This window comes from Symsagittifera roscoffensis, chromosome 2 (assembly GCF_963678635.1).
Source record: "Symsagittifera roscoffensis chromosome 2, txSymRosc1.1, whole genome shotgun sequence".
NCBI classification, from domain to species: Eukaryota; Metazoa; Xenacoelomorpha; order Acoela; family Convolutidae; genus Symsagittifera; species Symsagittifera roscoffensis.
Window position 1 is genome coordinate 307,772 of NC_087063.1, and position 19,948 is coordinate 327,719.

Sequence of the window (19,948 nt, forward strand, 5' to 3'; positions counted from 1 at the left end):
ATTGGTTGTCGAAATCAAGTTCAACTTATCTGCCGCGTTGAAAATCTCGCGCTGTTTCGGGAGGGGGGAGAGCAGCCATTCATTTATAAACATAGGCTTTGAATCTATTGGATTGGACATCCTCGCCAGCCATGATTTTCGCCCATAAATATCGTTCTTTTCCAAAAAAAAACAGGTAAACCTAAATAATTACTCGGCTGAATTTCGTACTGAAAATAAACATTTGAAAATTCGCATACCTGATGTTAGAGAGGCTTGTTGTTATTTTGAGTAAGCAATAAAACTGCTCCTGTTGATCCAGTCGCTTTTCCAACTTCTCTGCTCGATTCCGTAACTGATCGACAATATTGCAGGCCTGCCAACTTTTATAAAACGAAATATGAACCTGGGCCAAACCTTGAAAAACTAGTTTTAGACCTGCGAAAACTTTCGAAAAAAATGAAGGTATAAAAAATCTATATAAAATAGACGCACTACGTGTAACTCATTAAAAACAATTAAAAACATGAAATATGAACTCTGGCTCAAATATGAAACAAATATGAACCATATGAACTAGTTCATAAAATATGAACTAGTTGGCAAGCCTGCAATATTGTCTTTTTTAATCAAAGTCTTTAAATTCAGGTAAAACTGCTTTAGAAGTAATCAATAAAAATTTCGAAAATAAACTGGCCATTTTTAAGTTTGTTTAAACCAGAAGTTAATTTCAAGTTTGAAACGATTTTTTGTTTCAAACTTTCAGTTTTCATATTCTCTCTTCTCTTTTCTTTTCTCTCTTCTCTTCTCTTTTTTTTCTCTCTCTCTCTCTCTCTCACTCACTCACTCACTCACTCACTCACACACACACACACACACACACACACACACACACACACACACACACCACACACACACACACACATACACACACTCACACACACACACACACACTCTCTCTCTCTCTCTCTCTCTCTCTCTCTCTCTCTCTCTCTCGCTCGCGCTCTCTCTTTTTCTCTTTCTCTCTCGCTCGCGCTCTCTCTTTCTCTCTCTCTCTCGTCTTGTTCCCCATTTTTGCCCTGGGGCCTTCGGTTTGAAGATTCGGAGCTTGACACCCAGTTCTAGCCATGTTTCTGGCTATGTTGTTCGTCGTTATCTGTGTTCCGCATCCCGGAAAACTGACCTTAGGCACGTGAAGCGGTTTGTGGTAATGCTGTTTTCGTCCTGGTTTTGATTTTTACAGACCTTAGAAGTGGTTTGCCAGTTGGCTCTTTTCTGGAAAGACCTTTTGACATCCTGGGCATACGAAGCTCTTCCCCGCCTGGCGGTGACCCCGTCGTTCGTGTGTTGCCCTACCCTATTTGCTCTGGCATACTCGACCACAACCCTCTACCCTGCATGTGCGACCGTCGTGTTTTATCTCTTGCCGCCTGCTTACCACCTGTTTCCGACCGTGTAGCGCCATTGCTTCTTCCCATTCAAGCAGATGTTTGTGCCGTTGCTGCACAAATGCTTTACATTTCGCCCTGTCGAATGCGATGTTGCCGCTAGTAATGAGAGAACGTTGTTTCTTTCACCCAATGAATTCGAACTGAACTCAAAAGCAAATCGAAAATCATAACACAAAAGATCAAAATAAGCTTGAACCAATTTTTGGACTTCTTCCTGACAAAAAAATCAGCACAACAGACTATTCGCTTGCAACATTACAGAAAAGCAGTGGTCAGTTTTATCCAATAATTTTTCTGTACATGTTTTTAGGTCAACCACATCGATTTTTATGAGATCTGCCGAAGCCGTTGACTACCATAATTAGCGAAATGTCTTTTAAACCATTTTAAACCAAAGGACAAACGTTTGGTGATTGGCAACTGGAATTGATGAGGGCATTTGGGCGATTAATTTTGATTGGTTTGACTCCACGGATGAAACACTATGAGTGGTCGTCTCGTGACTGAAGTACAAGAAAAAAGCCTGATTCCTTTTGTTTACAAAGTGCAAATTGGAAAAGTATGAGTTAAGATTAAGAAGAAAGAAACGTCTAAACGTTCCTGCACAATCACTAGCTGCACAAACGAAATACTTCCAGAGAAGGTTACGACTCAAATAACATACCTCCCAAAAGCTTAAAATTAAAAAAAATGGCTGCTTTAAAAAAGTTCGGAAAAAAACTTTGCGAACAAGGTAAAAAAAATAAAATATTCAAAGAAATGTGTTACTAATTTGTTTCTTTCGATCTATTTTTCAACATTTGTTCGGGGTCAATTACTTCTGGGCCGTATTCGCATGTATTAGTTTTTGATTCACAGAGGCGAAGCCGAGCTTCGCACCACTTGCGATACAACACAAACATTAAAAAAAGAACAGAAAAACCGAAAAAAATTAACATTTTTGAAAAAAATTAGGTCATATAAACTTTCATAAGTCTCGATAGAAATTCATTCCAGGCAAACAAGCCAGACACTTGAATTTTAAAACAGCAACAACGGAACAAAATTTACATAAAGAAAAAAGCGGATAAGCTTTGAGCAGACACAAGTTCATCCGAAAAAATATCATTTTATAAAAAAAGTTTTACTTGTAACTTTAAACAATTGCACTTGCATTAGCAACTACAATGAAAACTGTGTACAGCACAAGCAAATCCGTTGTGGCAATTTAGCCGACAAAACATAGGCGATCAAACGGGAAACCAACATTTCATTTTTCTCGGAATTTTTTTCAATTTCCTTGAAACTGAAAAAAACAAGGTCAGGCCACGACTCGAACCCAACCTTAGGGTACAAAGGCTACTGATTTACCTCCAGGCCAAGGGGAAGGAACTGGAAAATTAATAGAAGAGAACATAAGTGAAAAGAAGTCATATTTATGCAATTTGGGAAAAACTCAATTTTATGCATTAGGTTATGTTACACAAGAAAATCACAACGAGTTTATGCCAAGAGCCAAACTCTAAGCTTTTATATATCCTTATTTTATTCGTTACGGGACTCATCACTTAGCAATAGTGGTTCCATTCACGAACTTTTACCGTTTTCCTTGTTTTTCCTACACGCATAATTTTCTTGATATGAAAGAGCAGTTGATACTGTGATGTCCCCACGTGCTCAGCAAAACTGTTTGCTTTGTTTTGCATTTCGGTTTTCAAGACTTTAGCTCATCCTATCGCGAAAATCAAAACATTTCTGGTTATGGAAGAACCTGTTTCACAAAACTCATAGTGCAAAGCAGAAAGATCTTGTAAGTCTTTTTATAAATCTTAACTTTCAGAAAAAAATTGAAACAATCATTAAAAAAACGCCATATCTCGGAAAATAAAGGATTTTAGCAGTAATATTTGGTGGCCAGATTTGCAATTGCTGGGTGTACCCTGACCATTTTTCACCTTATGTTTAAGAAAACCATTTTTCAATTAAACACTAAGACGATAATACTTTAAAAAATCGCATTGCGAAAGCAAGCTGCTTCAACAGATGTATGCTTAAGTAGTATACATATAGTGCGTTAGGATCGGGGGGGGGGGGGTTGTCATACATGGATGACCATTAGGTATAAATCATAATGGTCACCATGTATTAAATGATCAGCAATGGTCACCATGTAATAATCCTAATTGTCACCATGTATAATTTTATACCTAATGGTCACTATGTAATAATCCTAATTGTCACCATGTATAATTTTATACCTAATAGTCCTCATGTAAAACTTCGGTATATTATTGAGTATTCCCACTGAACGTTGTGGAAACGGGAATGGAATTAAGTTTTGGTCGGTGCATGTTTTCCCTTCTAAAGTTTGGGGGTATTGGTTTGTTTACATGTAAAATGACGTTATATACCTATTATATGCGACCAAACTATATGGTATATAGGAAAGCACAAGATTTTGGCAGCGTAGCTTAACTGTTGGCTGCGGTGAACGATTTCCTTCAAAAATGCATGTTTTACTGCTGAATCTCGAAGAAAGCAAAATTCGTCAAGTGCGGCGGCCGCCACCTCTATTTAGGCAAAAATTAATAATCAATTTGACCGAAATTAGGATGAAAAATTTCGTTCAGCCAAATGAGGTAAGAACAAAGAAAAATTACGAAACACTGAAAACTCTAAAATAATGAAATTGGCTTGAAATTTCGATATTTCCATTTTCCGTGTCTACAGGAGACTGAAAAAACGTCTAAAATCTATGACAAAAGCTTTGATTTTATAGAAAGGTTGAACGAGCTAATAAAATGAAGTGGGTAAAGCCAAAAGTGCCGATTAATTTTGCTGCAGCCATTTCTAAGACTTGCATATACCACTTTTTATAATAAAAAGGAAACAATTTTCGGGGCTTCTAGAAAACGTTTAGTATTTCCTATTAACTTTTTTGTGCTAACAGAAATTTTGAAAATATTCATCAAAGCGGACCTAGAAACTGGGGGAAAACTGTTATTTGTGTGCCAATATATACGACAGAACAGAGTAATCATCGAATAAAGCAGGTGAAAACTTATTTGCGACTTTTAAGGAAAGCAGTTATTCAAATTAGAGCAAATTCAATCGGGAAAGACTCTGAACACAAACTAATACAAGTTATGGATGCAAACTCAAACCTTGATATGAGTTCGGAGTTATAATTTGAGCATCCAAAATTTTTGATTTTTCCATTAAAAGAATATGCAATTAAATAATTTTTAATTTGATACTACAATCTAGTCAACTGTTCTCAGTATCTTCTAATTAGGTTCAAACTGGTTTTTGCAAGAGCTTTCTATTCAAAATTTTGAAGCGCTATCAGTTATTATCATTGATTAACCCTCTGTTCAACAAATTAAATTTTGAGTTTTTTAATCTAAATCTGATCTTTTGAATGTTTCCATGATTGCGCTATTGTCTCTCAAAATACGGTGGCTTTTTGACCAAAATATTCAATTATTCATCTGCAACTAATTGTTTTATCAAGAGTTCAACCTTTCTTTCAATATATGTTTGAGGTGATCACTACTAGCAGTATCAAAACAGTTCGCATCATGATATTTCTTCTCTTTTTTGCATCGATATTTGTTTTCTCTATTAACAAAACATGTCTTCGAAAACCGGTTAGTTGTTTGAAATTTTAATATAAGAAATCAAGCCTTATCATCAACACTCTACCTGAATCTTCGAATTCCGTCAGGATGATAGCTGTTTAACACTAAACAACGCTTTCACACCAATTTGGCTACAGCAGTTTCCGAAAACTTGTAAATGCCATTTTGTAGTTTCAATGCATTTCGATAAACGTCAATTATGTTGTGTTATCTTAAGCTAGAACGACTAACAAAGACATGTTTAATTTGACAATAAAAAGTTTGTTAGACAGTTTTACCTTGAGGAATTTAAATTTTGAGCCTCAATGCAGAAAGACTTGCTATTCATTTTCAAGAAAAAAGGCGTAAGCATTTTGAGCTATTGCATTACTGACTGTTTATCTGATTACACAATTGCTTCACTTCTGTGAGTTTATAACTTTGATTCAAAATTATGATTTTTCAAATGAAAACCATTGAAAATTTGTAGTTTTTAGAGATTGATCAATCATCCTTCAAATATACAGTACCTGTCACTGAGACTTTGCTCGCTGACCGTCTTCAGCTCTACCAGCCGCATGTCTGCACGATCAATGATTTTCCTCAATAAACCATAAATTTTTTCTAATAAGTTTCTTATCGTAATCTTTACCTTTATGAGCAACAGTTCATCAAACACTTTGGACTCCATGCTGTCTCCAATTGGACTTGTTGTTTGATGCTTCCATCGACAAAATTTTGTGAAAACTTGAAAACTGATCTTTCTTGTTACAATTTTGAAACAATTTTTCATAATCATTGACTGCAGATAAATTGAAATTATCAATGCAACATATGCCACTTTTTCAAAGTTAAACGTTCATAATTAGGATACCTGGAAGATCAAATATTTCGCGGAAAACTTTTTTAAAAAAATTATCAAATTGATTTTGCAAATCAAGAAAATGAAAAAAAAACTGTCATTATAGTGTCTGGTTGATTATTTTAGAATATTAGAGAAACTTATGAAGAAAGATAAGAAAGATTTGGATTGAGTTACATATATACTTTTATATGAAATAAAATAAACGATTACAACTAAACTCAAACATATATACCCCACCAAACATATAAAGCTGCATACTTGTAAACATAAAAATCATAAACACATTTTCATAAGTTGCAAACTTAAATGCATACACACAAAAAACAGTCATGCGTATTTTATTACAAACATACGTTTATTCATACACAATTATATACTTACATAAGGTTAATCATGCAAACTTACATACAAAAACAATTACGTACACACTTACTGAATACAAACATACATACATGTATACATAAGTACAAACTTACATAAACACATACATACATGCATACATAGATACATACATACAAACTTACATATATACATACATATATAAAGTTACTTAGAGACATTCATACAACCATACGTACAAAATTACATACATATATGCAAAATACTTCTATACATACAAACATTCAAAAATGAAGTCTTACATAAAGTATGAATACAAACGTACATAGTAATACATGAATACAAACGTATGAATACAAACGTCATAAGAAGAATGCAAATAAACTACCATACAAACATAAATTTTACATACTTGCTTACATGCTTTTAAACCTGCAACCAATTATACGAAAATTTTGCTTTTACACATGCAAAGATTTTGACTTAATATTTCTGCTGACCTTTACAATAGAACCACATTTAAACACACAAACCAGCTTAATTTCACTTCACACTTTCAAGACAAATATATACACACATTCAGACAAAAAGAGTCAAGCATTAGAGACTGGCATTCATACGTCTTTACATAAAATCATATAAACGTGCCTTTCATACTCATATACGAAAATGCATAAGTACTTACCTACAAACAGATCGTACTATACAAGCATGCTACGACTCATGTGTACACTTTTTTCTTTTAAACAGGCATGAAACTTCAACCATAAGTTTGAACAATTAGCAAACAAGCAAATTTTAAAATAATTTTAAACTGAAAAATATACATTGATACAAAATAATTGCTGGTCTTCATTCACTCAATCAAGCGGACATGCATTCAAGAATTCTTACTTATATAAAAACATACAAATATACATTTGAAAACATACAAACTTCTAAATACTCAAATGAATACACACAAATAGTATGTGCATACATGATTAAGTATATTTATACATACAAAAAATAGTACACTTTTACATAGATACATACAGTTTACATAAATAGACACACACGCAAGTTTTGCTTACATACATGCAAAAATTTCACTTATTAGTTCTGCTGACCTTTAAAATACAAGCACATGTAAACACACAAACCAACTTGCATTCACTTCACACTTTCAAGACAAATTTATACACACATTCAGACAAAAAGAATCACGTATTACAGACTGGCTTTCATATGTCTTTACATAAAATCATAGAAACGTGCCTTTCATACCTATATACGAATATGTATAAGTACTTGCCTACAAAAAGACATGGAATGTACTTTACAAGCAGGCAACTACTCATGTGTACACACTTTCCGCTTAAACAGACATAAAACTTCAATCATAAGTTTGTACAATTTGCAAACCAGCTAACTTTTAAATGCTTGCAAAAACCAGTTTGAAACTAATTAGAAGATACTGAGAACAGTTGACTAGATTGTAGTATCAAATTAAAAATTATTTAATTGCATATTCTTTTAATGGAAAAATCAAAAATTTTGGATGCTCAAATTATAACTCCGAACTCATATCAAGGTTTGAGTTTGTATCCATAACTTGTCTTAGTTTGTGTTCAGTCTTTCCCAATTGAATTTGCTCTAATTTGAATAACTGCTTTCCTTAAAAGTCGCAAATAAGTTTTCACCTGCTTTATTCGATGGTTACTCTGTTCTGTCGTATATATTGGCACACAAATAACAGTTTTCCCCCAGTTTCTAGGTCCGCTTTGATGAATATTTTCAAAATTTCTGTTAGCACAAAAAAGTTAATAGGAAATACTAAACGTTTTCTAGAAGCCCCGAAAATTGTTTCCTTTTTATTATAAAAAGTGGTATATGCAAGTCTTAGAAATGGCTGCAGCAAAATTAATCGGCACTTTTGGCTTTACCCACTTCAATTTATTAGCTCGTTCAACCCTTCTATAAAATCAAAGCTTTTGTCATAGATTTTAGACGTTTTTTCAGTCTCCTGTAGACACGGAAAACGGAAATGTCGAAATTTTCGAGCCAATTTCATTATTTTAGAGTTTTCAGTGTTTCGTAATTTTTCTTTGTTTTTACCTCATTTGGCTAAACGAAACTTTTCATTCTAATTTCGGTCAAATTGATTATTAATTTTTGCCTAACTAGAGGTGGCGGCCGCCGCACTTGACGAATTTTGCTTTCTTCGAGATTCAGCAATAAAACATGCATTTTTGAAGGAAATCGTTCACCGCAGCCAACAGTTAAGCTACGCTGCCAAAATCTTGTGCTTTCCTATATACCATATAGTTTGGTCGCATATAATAGGTATATAACGTCATTTTACATGTCAACAAACCAATACCCCCAAACTTTAGAAGGGAAAACATGCACCGACCAAAACTTAATTCCATTCCCGTTTCCACAACGTTCAGTGGGAATACTCAATAATATACCGAAGTTTTACATGAGGACTATTAGGTATAAAATTATACATGGTGACAATTAGGATTATTACATAGTGACCATTAGGTATAAAATTATACAGGGTGACAATTAGGATTATTACATGGTGACCATTGCTGATCATTTAATACATGGTGACCATTATGATTTATACCTAATGGTCATCCATGTATTACAACCCCCCCCCCCCCCCCCGATCCTAACGCACTATATGCATACTACTTGCTTAGACTCGTAATTGAACTTGAGAACTTAAAACGTTGAATTCGATAAAAAATATTAAACGTTGCATTCAAGTACTTTTTCAAGTACATAGAAAGTCAAACTCCACAGGTATGGAGTAGCTTAAACAAGCTTAAAGAAGTTGTCAGCGAGTTCTTAAACGGCAAGTTTCTCGAGTGAGCTACCTTTGTGCTAGCTCAATCGTAACCAACACGATTTGAGCGATGAAACAACCGAGCTTGAGCGATGAAACAACCGAGCATGACTCAATCCTCAATTGCTGATCACGAGCTGCTTGACGCTATCGGTGATGATTCAGAATACGATCACTTGATTTCTAGTAGTCATAATTGTTTCTGGTTTCAGAGTTTTGTCGTGTAGCCAATGATTGAATTGAGATTATGACGAACTCATTTTTATATCAACAGGTTATGGGCCCAGACAACGTTCGTGAAGCGTATTCGTTTTGTTTTACTTAGAATCTTACTTCGCTGGTTTTATTCAGTTACTTGGGTATTGTCTGCTGTTAATTTTTGGTTACAGTCAGTAACAGGTTGTGAACAGTTAGTTCAGAATGGAAAAGTCAAGAGTGTTCGATTTTCAAAAGCTAGATGGCAGCAATTACCGTGATTGGAGTTGGTACATGAAGTTAAACTTGCTGGACAAAGGTTTGTTTGATTATGTGGATGGAACCATAGCGCAACCAGAAGATGTTACTGCAGTTTCAGCGTAACAGCTTGAGGACAGGAAAGCACTCGCAGCAGTTTATTTAGCTGTTGAAGCTTCGCAGAGAGTCCATGTGATGGGGACAGAGACGTCCAAGGCTGCGTGGGACGCATTGTCAAGTCAGTTTGTCAGAGTTTCTTTGTCACAGAAGTGTAGACTGAGAAGAGGTTTCACTCACTCAATTTAGAGAGAGGAGGAGACGTTGTATAGCATGTCAATGATTTGAAGAATTTGCACGAAGAGTTGCGACAGATGGGACATTGCAATCTAGCAATGACATAGATTGGAAGCTTGCCACACAAGATTTCCAGTCATTGATTGTTTAATTGGATGTGATGGGCGAGAAGAAGATGTCTTTCGACATGGTGAAGAAGTTGCTAGTTTGTGGGGCAGACAGAAAAGCAGAAAGCAGTAATGTTCTAGATGCCAGAACAGCGATGATAAAGTTCAGTGGAAGATGCAACATTTGGAAGAAAGTTGGACACATGGCCATGAAACGTTTCCAGAAGAAAGAGCAGAAATTTTCGACTCGAAGAGGTGTCGAGTGTCACAATTGTGGTAAGATAGGCCACATTGCCAAAAAATGCTGGAAGAACAATGATGCGAAAGGAGGGCAGTCAAAAGCTGCAGTTGCAGCTGCCTGTGAGGAGGAGGAAGCGATAGCACTGAAGTGTTTGACGAAGCATAGCAAGGTTAGTGAGAGTAGTTGGATTATTGACTCAGTAGCATCTCAGCATATGACTCCGAACTTAGATCTTATCGACAATTACAAGAAGTACGACGTTCCACGAGAAGTCAACTTGGGCAATGACGCCGTTATCCGCGCTTATGGCTGCGGTTCTATGTCAGTCAAACTGGAGAATGAAGAGATACCAAATGTTCGGCTACACGATGTTCTCTATGTGCCAGATCTCAGCAACAGTTTGTTGAGTGTTCCGTCAATGACGAAGCGTGGAGCACAGATTTTGTTCAGCGGAGACCAATGTACTATCATGAAAGGCAGTAAAATTTTTGGAAAATCAGCAACAAGTGGAAATGTTCTGAGTAATGAAGTAGCAAGGTCCGAAACAGCTCAAGTTGCTCTTTCGGAGAAATCGATGAAATTGTGGCATGGACGTTTTGGCCATGTTAGTGTTCAGTCGTTGCCGCAAGCAGTGAAGCAGTTCTCGGGATGGGGAATGTTGCGCACGAGAAGTTCTTCTGTGAGAGCTTTGCAGATGGCAAACAGCACAAGACATCGTTTCCGAAGTCAGTTAACCAGTCGTCAGAGTTACTTCAAGTTGTGCACAGTGATGTTTGTGGACCAATGGAAACAGACTCACTTGGTGGTTCGAGATACTTCGTAACCTTTATTGATGGCAAGTCCAAGTATGTACATGTGTATTTCATGAGTCACAAGAGTGAGGTCACAGAACTGTTCAAGAAAATCTGCAACATGGCAGAGAGTCAGACGGAGAGACGAATCAAGTTTCTGAGAAGTGACAATGGAGGAGAGTACCGTTCGAAAGAAATGGAGAAGTTCCAGAGTGAGAGAGGAATACTTTGGCAGACAACAATTCCATACACACCAGAACAGACTGGAGTAGCAGAAAGGGTGAACCGAACAATACTGGAAATCGCGAAGTCAATGTTGTCATTTGAGAAGTTGGACAAGTCTTTCTGGGCGGAAGCAGTCCGCACTGCAGTTTACATACGGAACAGAATTCTTCCAAGCAACGACAGTGTTACACCATACGAGAAGTGGTTTGGTACAAAACCTGATGTTTCGAACCTTCGCATTTTTGGATGTAGAGCGATGGTGCATGTACCGAAAGAGAAGAGGAAGAAGTTGGACGCAAAGTCGAAGAACTGTTTGTTGGTTATCCCGATCACAAGAAAGTATACAAATTTAACGACAGTGTCACTAGGAGCATGGTTGTTAGTCGAGATGTCAATTTCTGGGAGAGTCAGTTACTTAAAGATAGTTTCCTTGTCACTGAACTGTCAGGAGAAAAAGAGTTTTCTAGCCAGCAGAAACATATTACGACAGAAATTGTACAAGATGAAGAAGTTGCCACGACAATACCAGACGATTGCAATGTCCCATCTGTCGCAACTCCTCGTGCAAATTCTTCAAATCATTGACACGCTATACAACGTCTCCTCCTCTCTCCAAATTGAGTGAGTGAAACCTCTTCTCAGTCTACACTTCTGTGACAAAGAAACTCTGACAAACTGACTTGACAATGCGTCCCACGCAGCCTTGGACGTCTCTGTCCCCATCACATGGACTCTCTGCGAAGCTTCAACAGCTAAACAAACTGCTGCGAGTGCTTTCCTGTCCTCAAGCTGCTACGCTGAAACTGCAGTAGCATCTTCTGGTTGCGCTATGGTTCCATCCACATAATCAAACAAACCTTTGTCCAGTAAGTACAACTTCAGATACCAACTCCAATCACGGTAATTGCTGCCATCTAGCTTTGGAAAATCGAACACTCTTGACTTTTCCATTCTGAACTAACTGTTCACAACCTGTTACTGACTGTAACCAAAAATTAACAGCAAACAATACCCAAATAACTGAATAAAACCAGCGAAGTAAGATTCTAAGTAAAACAAAAAGGATACGCTTCACGAACGTTGTCTGGGCCCATAACCTGTTGTTATAAAATGCAAAATTATTATTGTTCCACTACAATTTCATTTTGTCTGCCCTATGACAATCTCTAATTAAACGAAGTTGCCGATAAAACAATCCAAATTATCAAAATCTCACTCTTGTCATTAACAATACAAAAAAAAACTATTCAGTTACGTGTCTGCAAGATCATGTTGATCAAAATATTTCGTTATTATTAAAATGATCAAATTAATAGCTGCTAAGTTTTTTGTGATATCCATATCTTCAACCTCAGAATTCAGCACAGTTCTAAGTTGCCTGCATAATCTACAGAGCTGACGCAAAGTAAAAACTGTGTCTGGATTAACTGGTTTTTCTAACACTGCCAGGAGAGAATAAATCCATAGACAATTGGAACTGTTCAACATATGCTTTTTGTCGCAATCGGATTTCTCATTAGGTATATTGTCGAACCATTCCAGGTGCCAAGCAAGCAGACATTCCACAGCTTTTTGCGGGAGGAAACTCATGAAAGACATAACTGGTTCTCTGATTGGTTGGTCACTCTCCAAAACCTGTTCGTTTCTTTCATTCAAAATTTCAGTTCCGCAGTCACTTTCCGCGCCATCACTCAATTCATTTTCAGTTGAATGAATACTTAAATTGTCGAGCGGTGTACTGAAATCAATAAAAAAAAATTATATTTTGAAAATCTCTTAGCGATCAAGAAAAAGAGATTTTCCATAATTCTGAACTTAACAACTTACGCATTTTGGCTTTTCTTGGCTGCGCAGTCCTCTTTAAGTTTCGTATACCACGGTCGTTTTCGGAATGTCCTTGGAATTGCATCAATGTCAATCACAGAGCACGCAAATTCTTTGCCGTAAAGCTCGCAGCACCAGATGAACTCGTTATTAGCACTCGGAATATTAGGCCCACGTTCATTATTCTCTTTAATGTTAGCTTTTGTAACCTCAATATAATGATGAAGCATTATGAATTGTTCTAATTGTTCAACCTGCCAGTCTTCTGATGGTACATTTGCAGCAGTAGTCTGAGAAAAATTTATGGATTCATCATTCAGAGTAGCATCAGGATATTTCATTGCTTGTGCAAAGACTCGCATAGTAGGACCCAACTGTTTTTTGAAGCCATTACTGGGCTTAAAAGCTGTGGGAACTGCAATAGCTACTTCAGGTAGATTTTTGGCTTCATTCATGACACTTCTCAAATAGCTAGAAGCTGATGTAAGACCAGTGTCAACATTTGTTTCATCATCATCACCATCTATGGGCGCTAAGGCTACTGATTGGAAACATTCATCTTCGAAGAACTCTTCAGTCATATCTTAAACAAAAATGTGAAATTTCTGTCAAATGGTCAACTTTACAGATATAATTAACAGACAATTTTAAGCTTAAATTCAAAGAACCATAACAATAGAAAACAACAAAATTGGAATGGGTAGAAAGGATGTGTTGACAATTGAAAACATTCCAATGAACTAAGAAACCGAAAAATAAGAAAACGGTAATTGATAGCAAAAATTCGCTCTGATAAGTTTGGTCAAACTTGGTTGGAAAACCAGCTAAACTCGAAAATTTTACGCCAACTCTGAAACAATCGCCCAAATTAATTTATCCCTGCTCTGTTGGGGCACCCGTGTAATCCCAATCTTCGTGACATTGTGACATTCGACCAGAATGGCCAAAATGCAATTTATGCAGGATTCGAATTTTGAGCAGTAAGCCTTCCGAGTTGATGATTTCGAAGGATTAGCGACGTTATTGGAACGTTTAGCCAAACGGTGAGGGCTAGAATATTCTAGTATTTTAAATTTTCAAAAATTCGAATGATGACGTCACATTTCTGAGAAATGCTGAAACGGCCATTTTAACAAGAAACGAGTGAAAAAAGAGAACAACTTTTATCTGCGATTGCGAACAGTACGAAAATCGAGATTGGAAAACGACAACGAACTACAGAATAGCAGAGAACGTTCCGAGTTGCAACTATTGTGCTGCTACAATAGTTGCAAGGCCGTTGCCAACAACGGTGAAGGGTGAGAACCAGCCTTCCGGATTAGCGAGAAATCAAGAGTAAGGAGCTTGATTCAGCGGATTCAAGAATCCGGAAGGGTCTCGGGACGGAAACTTTTATTAACTCACATAAACTTTTAGTATCCTGTCATGTCCTGACTTGAATTTAACTGATATTTTGATTAGTTTTCACAAGGATGAGGTGCTAGGAGTTGGGGGAAAGGGTTGATCCATCTTCGATGGAGATGATGGTTTTTATCTACTGAACAAAAACAATAGTAATATAATAAGTAGTAGCCCTGTTTTTAGGAGTGACCTCGTGGTCTGGGGATACTGAGACCCAGCCATGAGCTCACTATTTTTGCATGTAATTCAGTTAATTTGAGCGTTCTGGTCGAAGCCGGAGAGCAGTAACGTTTTTGTCGACCCGATGTAAGAAAGACCACCGAAAAGTACTGGCTTGGTAGAGACGGTGAAAAACATGCAAAGCTCTGTTTAGACGCTAGCCAGTCGTCTTAAGACTTAGTTTTGTTATCCGTCGATATGTATCTTCCGGGCGAATGTTACATGTATGTTTTTATGGCGCTCCTGGGTGTTATTCTTTTTTAACATCATGACCGGCAGAACCGTTAACGAGCACTCCGCGCCGAGCGGATGCTCACATTAACGCCCTTAATAGGCCTAAACCGCCGGGGCGGAAGGGTAGTTCGGAACGCGGAGGCCTTCCGAATTGCCGTGAATAGTTTTTTAACCTAGTTAAGACCGAAAATTCACGAACCAGGAAGGGTGGGGGGATCGGCCGTCTCCTCATCCCCTGAGTGGTTTGTGACCAAAAACACTTAAAGATATAAGCAAAACCAAAAAAAAAGTAGTATAGTACCAAAGAAAAACAAAAAACATAAAAAATAACCGAAAAAACCAAAAACAGTAAAAAAGTAAAAAATCAGTAGAAATCATCCCCCCAGACAAGATGTGATTCAACCCCCCCGTTTGTTGTTGATAGATATATTGTTATTACAGGCATTTATATCAGTCAGGATCGTTACGATCAGTTTTGTAGCCCGTTTGTGAGGCTTGTACTGTAGGGTTATTTGAGCATTTAAGCACGTTAATGATAAATTCCGCTCAATCCGGAAGGGTCAGCTGATTTGCGCTCAATTCGGAAGGGTCTTGGGTGAAGACCGATCCGGCAAGCAGTTCAAGGAGCAACAAGAAGGGGCTCAACGACAACAACAATCGACTGTTGGGTATCGTTAACAAGTTTTGTATCCCTTTTGGTACAAAAAGTAAGATAGTAATCTGTGGGGGGCTCGACAGTGCTGCACTGTAGTGACCCTTCACCGAACTGCGAATATCCGAGTTAAGCACCTTAATTCGGATAATAAACAAACCCGGAGGGGTATAGTATTACTAATATTATTACTTATATAGCCTATATTAATAGTCTTATATCGTTTTTCAGTGAAAAACAACGAAAACAGACCGGTTTTTAGGGTCAAAATAGCGATATTTTGATCCCCCCACAAGTCGCGATTTTTGAGATATCGATATTTTTTGAAACGGAAAAAATCGCTAAGTTAGTGTGTTACATCGTAACTGCACTACTGTAATAAGTAGAACCGGTTAACTTTAGTTCGGAAGTGGTTGGAACTAGTTTGGTACCAAAAACCAAATTTTCCCAATTTTTGATAGTAAGAAACACTATAAAATCAGAAAATTTTTTGAAATCTTTGAGTTAGGACAGTAAAAATAGTTGTTCAGACAACGTCCACTAGTGAATCTACGAGTTTTAAAACCCGCTACCCGAAAGCTTTCCGGGTTGCAGAGAAATCGAACATAACGTGTTTGATTTGGTGGATTCATCAATCCGGAGGGGTCCAGGTAGCATAGTTTTTCGCAAATTTTTTCTACAAAAGCGTTTTAGATCGGGTCTTTTGCATTGAACTAGAAGAGTATAGGCCTTGTGAGCTCGGATCAATAATTTTTAGGTCGAAAGGACCAGATATGCGGAAAAAGTTAGGCGGAACCTATAAGAGAGAAAATTTTTTGAGTTTGGAAAAAAGACATTTTGGTTAATAACTTTGGAACTACAGAGCATATCGAGTTGATCTTGATACCAATAGTTCAGAAATTAGCGGAGCTTACTAATAGGATCAGAAATTTTTCGGAAAAACGAGCGTGAAAATTTTTTGAGATTGTTTTTAGCAAATTACACAAATCCGGACGGGGTACACCCTTCACGTTTTATAAATTTTTCTGAAAAACCCTTATACCCCTACCAAAAGTTGATAGCGATTGAAATAAGTAACTTAGGACAGTTCTAGACAAAAAGGGAAGGCTGAGGGCACAAGACAACCATAATAAAGTCGAAGTTAGGCAAGTGATAAGACCCTTCACCGTTAGTGTGAATTGTCAAATAAGTGCCTTAACTTCAATCCGGAGGGGTCTAGGAAAGGACCCTATACCCTTCCCAGTTAATTCAAACAGCATAAAAGCAACGCAGAACGTATCCGGAGGGGTATAAGCTGAAATTAAGAAAACTACAAAAAGCTACTTTGACAGAGCTAAGGGCTCCCAATCCGGAGGGGTCGAAATTTTTCAAAGTCAGAGGGGTCCGAATCCGGAGGGGTCTACTTTCCACAAAACCGGAGGGGTCCGAATCCGGAGGGGTCTTATAGTTGCTAATTCCGAGGGGTCCCAATCCGGAGGGGTCTATATTCTGACAGTCCGGAAGGGTCCTATTTGTGCCAATCCGGAGGGGTATCATTTTATTAAGGACTTAGGTAAACGAAAGAAAGACTAAAAAGCGAGAGGTATTAGGTTATTAATACACAGGCTAGGTATCAGTGACTGCACTGGTAACTTGCCTCTCAAAAAGAACCAGACTAATACAAAACAGGTCCGAACTCGGATATTCGCGACACTAAGTCTAAATTAAAAAGAGCGTGACTCATTGGTGTGGATTGAAACATAATACGTTTTTGGGAAAAGTGACTGCCCTGAGGATTTTAGTAGGTCTAGCTCGGGCAGTCCGAAGGCAGATAGGTAACACAGTACTCGGTGGGTGCAATAGACGCCCACTTGAGAAAATTACTGCCTTCAAAGTTTTGTCTGTTTGGTGCAGCACCAAGCAGGGAAAGCTTTTTCTTCAAAAGACAGGTTCGACTATTGTACTGCGACCGACTAAGAGTACAAGACTTATACGTTTTTTTATATATACATTCATATTGTGTCAATATATATTTTTGTTTTTTGATTTTAAATCAACGTAAACTGTGCTTGATTGGGTAGTGACTACACTATCTTTTAAATTGACTGATAACATCATATTGTGCTAGTTTCCAGATCTTTGGACCGATAATCGGCTAGTGTGAATAAATTTTATACAAACTGTACTCTGACAACATACAGGGATTCGTGGTCACTATTTAATAGAATCTGGTGAAATTTATTGTGTTGTGTCATTATTATTTTTAATAAAACTATAAGGTCTCTAGCAATTGAGTCAAGAGTAGGCATAGGAAAGTGACAAATAAAGAATGAGTTTAGACAAGTCAAGGATACCAAAACGAGGTAATAGCTCTAGGAAATTCATACCTGAAAAGCAAAGAAAAACGATGACCGATCCTTTTGTGGATTGGATCAAGCGAACCCGGTCCGATAAAGAGGGGACGGTTTCAGGCAGAATGGTTGAAACGAGAAGTCAAAAGACCTCAGAAGAGCGAAGAGAACTGTTAGAAGTGGAGGTCAATACGGACCATACCATGAACGACAACCAGGGAGTAAATGGACTGGAAGGGAGAGGCAGAAGGCTGGCGAGTGAATCTACTCCGGTAGAACAAGGCCATGATTTTGCCACTTCCACCGGGACGTTGGATCGAGAGGAGATGTCGGAACTGTCCGACATCTCAACTGAAGTAACGGCAACTAGAAGATCTCCGACAGACAACACTATGATGGCAAGCGGAACTGGAAAACAAACAACCTCATCATCGTTCTCGGAAAGAATGAAGAACACCTTCGGAAACATCTTTCCATTCAGCATGGGAGGAGGAGCAGGAAACGATGGGGAGTCCCAGGAGGAAGAGGATGAAGAGGAGCAAGGGGACTTTGGATCTCAAGTCAGTCTCAATAGTTCGATCCAGGAGAGTGAGGCACACGTCGGAAGAGAGACTGGAACCATGGATAAATTTGGTGTAGTGACAACGATAAGCAAAGAGGCAAACACACCGGGCCAGTCAAAGGACTTCGCGATTAGGACAAGTTCGGAGCCACAACCTGAAGAGAGTAGAACCAGAGGGCTTGGCAACGCGTTAGCGGATCCTGAAATAGATAATGATAAAACGTCAAGACAGAGAGCCAAGGCCCGGATCTCTACCAGCACGAAGCTACCTGGGACCGACAGAGTTACACCACCACTAGTGACGCCACTCATGGATAACGGGGCAGCACTAGAGGAAGCCTTAAACAACATAGTGGGCAGTTTAGGAGAACAAAATGAACAGATGTCGATAAGGATGGGTGAACTGGAAAGAGCAGTTCACATTGAAAGAGAAAGTCTGCGGGAAGAAATAAACCGCAACAGACAAGAAGTTGGCAGAAGCGAAAAACGCTTGAAAGAAAGAACGGACGAACATATGACGAGGAACTTGTCACGAATGACAAGAGAGGCGGAACAGAGGGAGTTACGCTTAAGAGCCGACATGGAGAAGTTAAGAATTCAGCAAAAGCAGTCTCTTGGGTCTCTTGACACAAAGATAGATGCGATGATGGAGAGGCGAACTCAGGCTATCATGGATAGGTTGGACGGGCTACTAAGCAGCAAGAGTGGACCAAAAGAAGGAGAGCCGAACTCGGGAGGTCCCAGCAGGGAACCGAGGGTGAACTTCAATGAACATCAAAGGAGGAAGACGTATGGATCCACTAGAGGCAGGGGCAGTTCATCAGGCTATGCCACAAGGGGTAATACAGCATGGGGCCCGAACAGTAGAGCGAGTTCAACGGGGAACAGACAAACCTCGAACGAACGACCAACGCAAAGCACACATGCGACCGGGAGGAGCGATTCTGGCAACATGGGGCATACAAGCCCGAGGAGGAGTTACATGGGCCAAGCGGGAGACGCTCATGGTGATTCGGATTGCAGGGATGCACCGCACACAGAGCCTTCGACAAGGTGTGAGGACACTCAGGCGGGACACTCAAGGGATGCTACGGCAATGGCCACAGCATTTGAACCCCTGAACAGGTCTTTGGAGACATTCCTGACGCGGTTATCTAGAACCAATGAACGCAGTGAAAAGTCCAGAAGAGTCTTTAAGAAGCCAAGATGCTACAAGGACGAATCTGATGGCTGTATTGATACCTGGATAGAGGTAATGAAGCTGCATTTCGAGGAAGAGGACTTGTCGGAGAGACAGGAATGCAGCGCGCTCACCAGCAACTTAGAAGGGACAGCCCTGATCTGTGTCATGGCTAAGAAACAGTATCAACGTGACCCTGCTGAGAAAATTTTCGAAATCTTGTTAAACCGTTTCGGATCAGGGGTGCAGGGGCACCAGGCGATGATGCGCTTCGAGAAACGGAGGCAACGAGAAGATGAAACAATAGACAAGTTTCTCGATGATTTGGAAATGCTGAGAAGACGCAGCCAACAGTGAGTCAAA

At 38.6% G+C, this 19,948-nt stretch overlaps 2 protein-coding genes across 2 annotated transcripts in view; both read right to left on the bottom strand.

Annotated features, from left to right (window-relative positions):
• The window catches only part of LOC134840661 (DNA polymerase epsilon subunit 3-like), a 138,480-nt gene that overhangs the window by 41,504 nt on the left and 77,028 nt on the right, over positions 1-19,948 (bottom strand). The window lies entirely within an intron of this gene.
• Positions 12,381-13,611, bottom strand: LOC134840135 (gem-associated protein 2-like). Its single transcript, XM_063855828.1, has 2 exons — positions 13,011-13,611; positions 12,381-12,921 (listed from the first exon to the last, which is right to left on the bottom strand). The coding sequence occupies exons 1-2, from the start codon at positions 13,586-13,588 to the stop codon at positions 12,435-12,437; spliced, it is 1,065 nt and encodes a 354-aa protein (XP_063711898.1). The 5' UTR covers positions 13,589-13,611; the 3' UTR covers positions 12,381-12,434.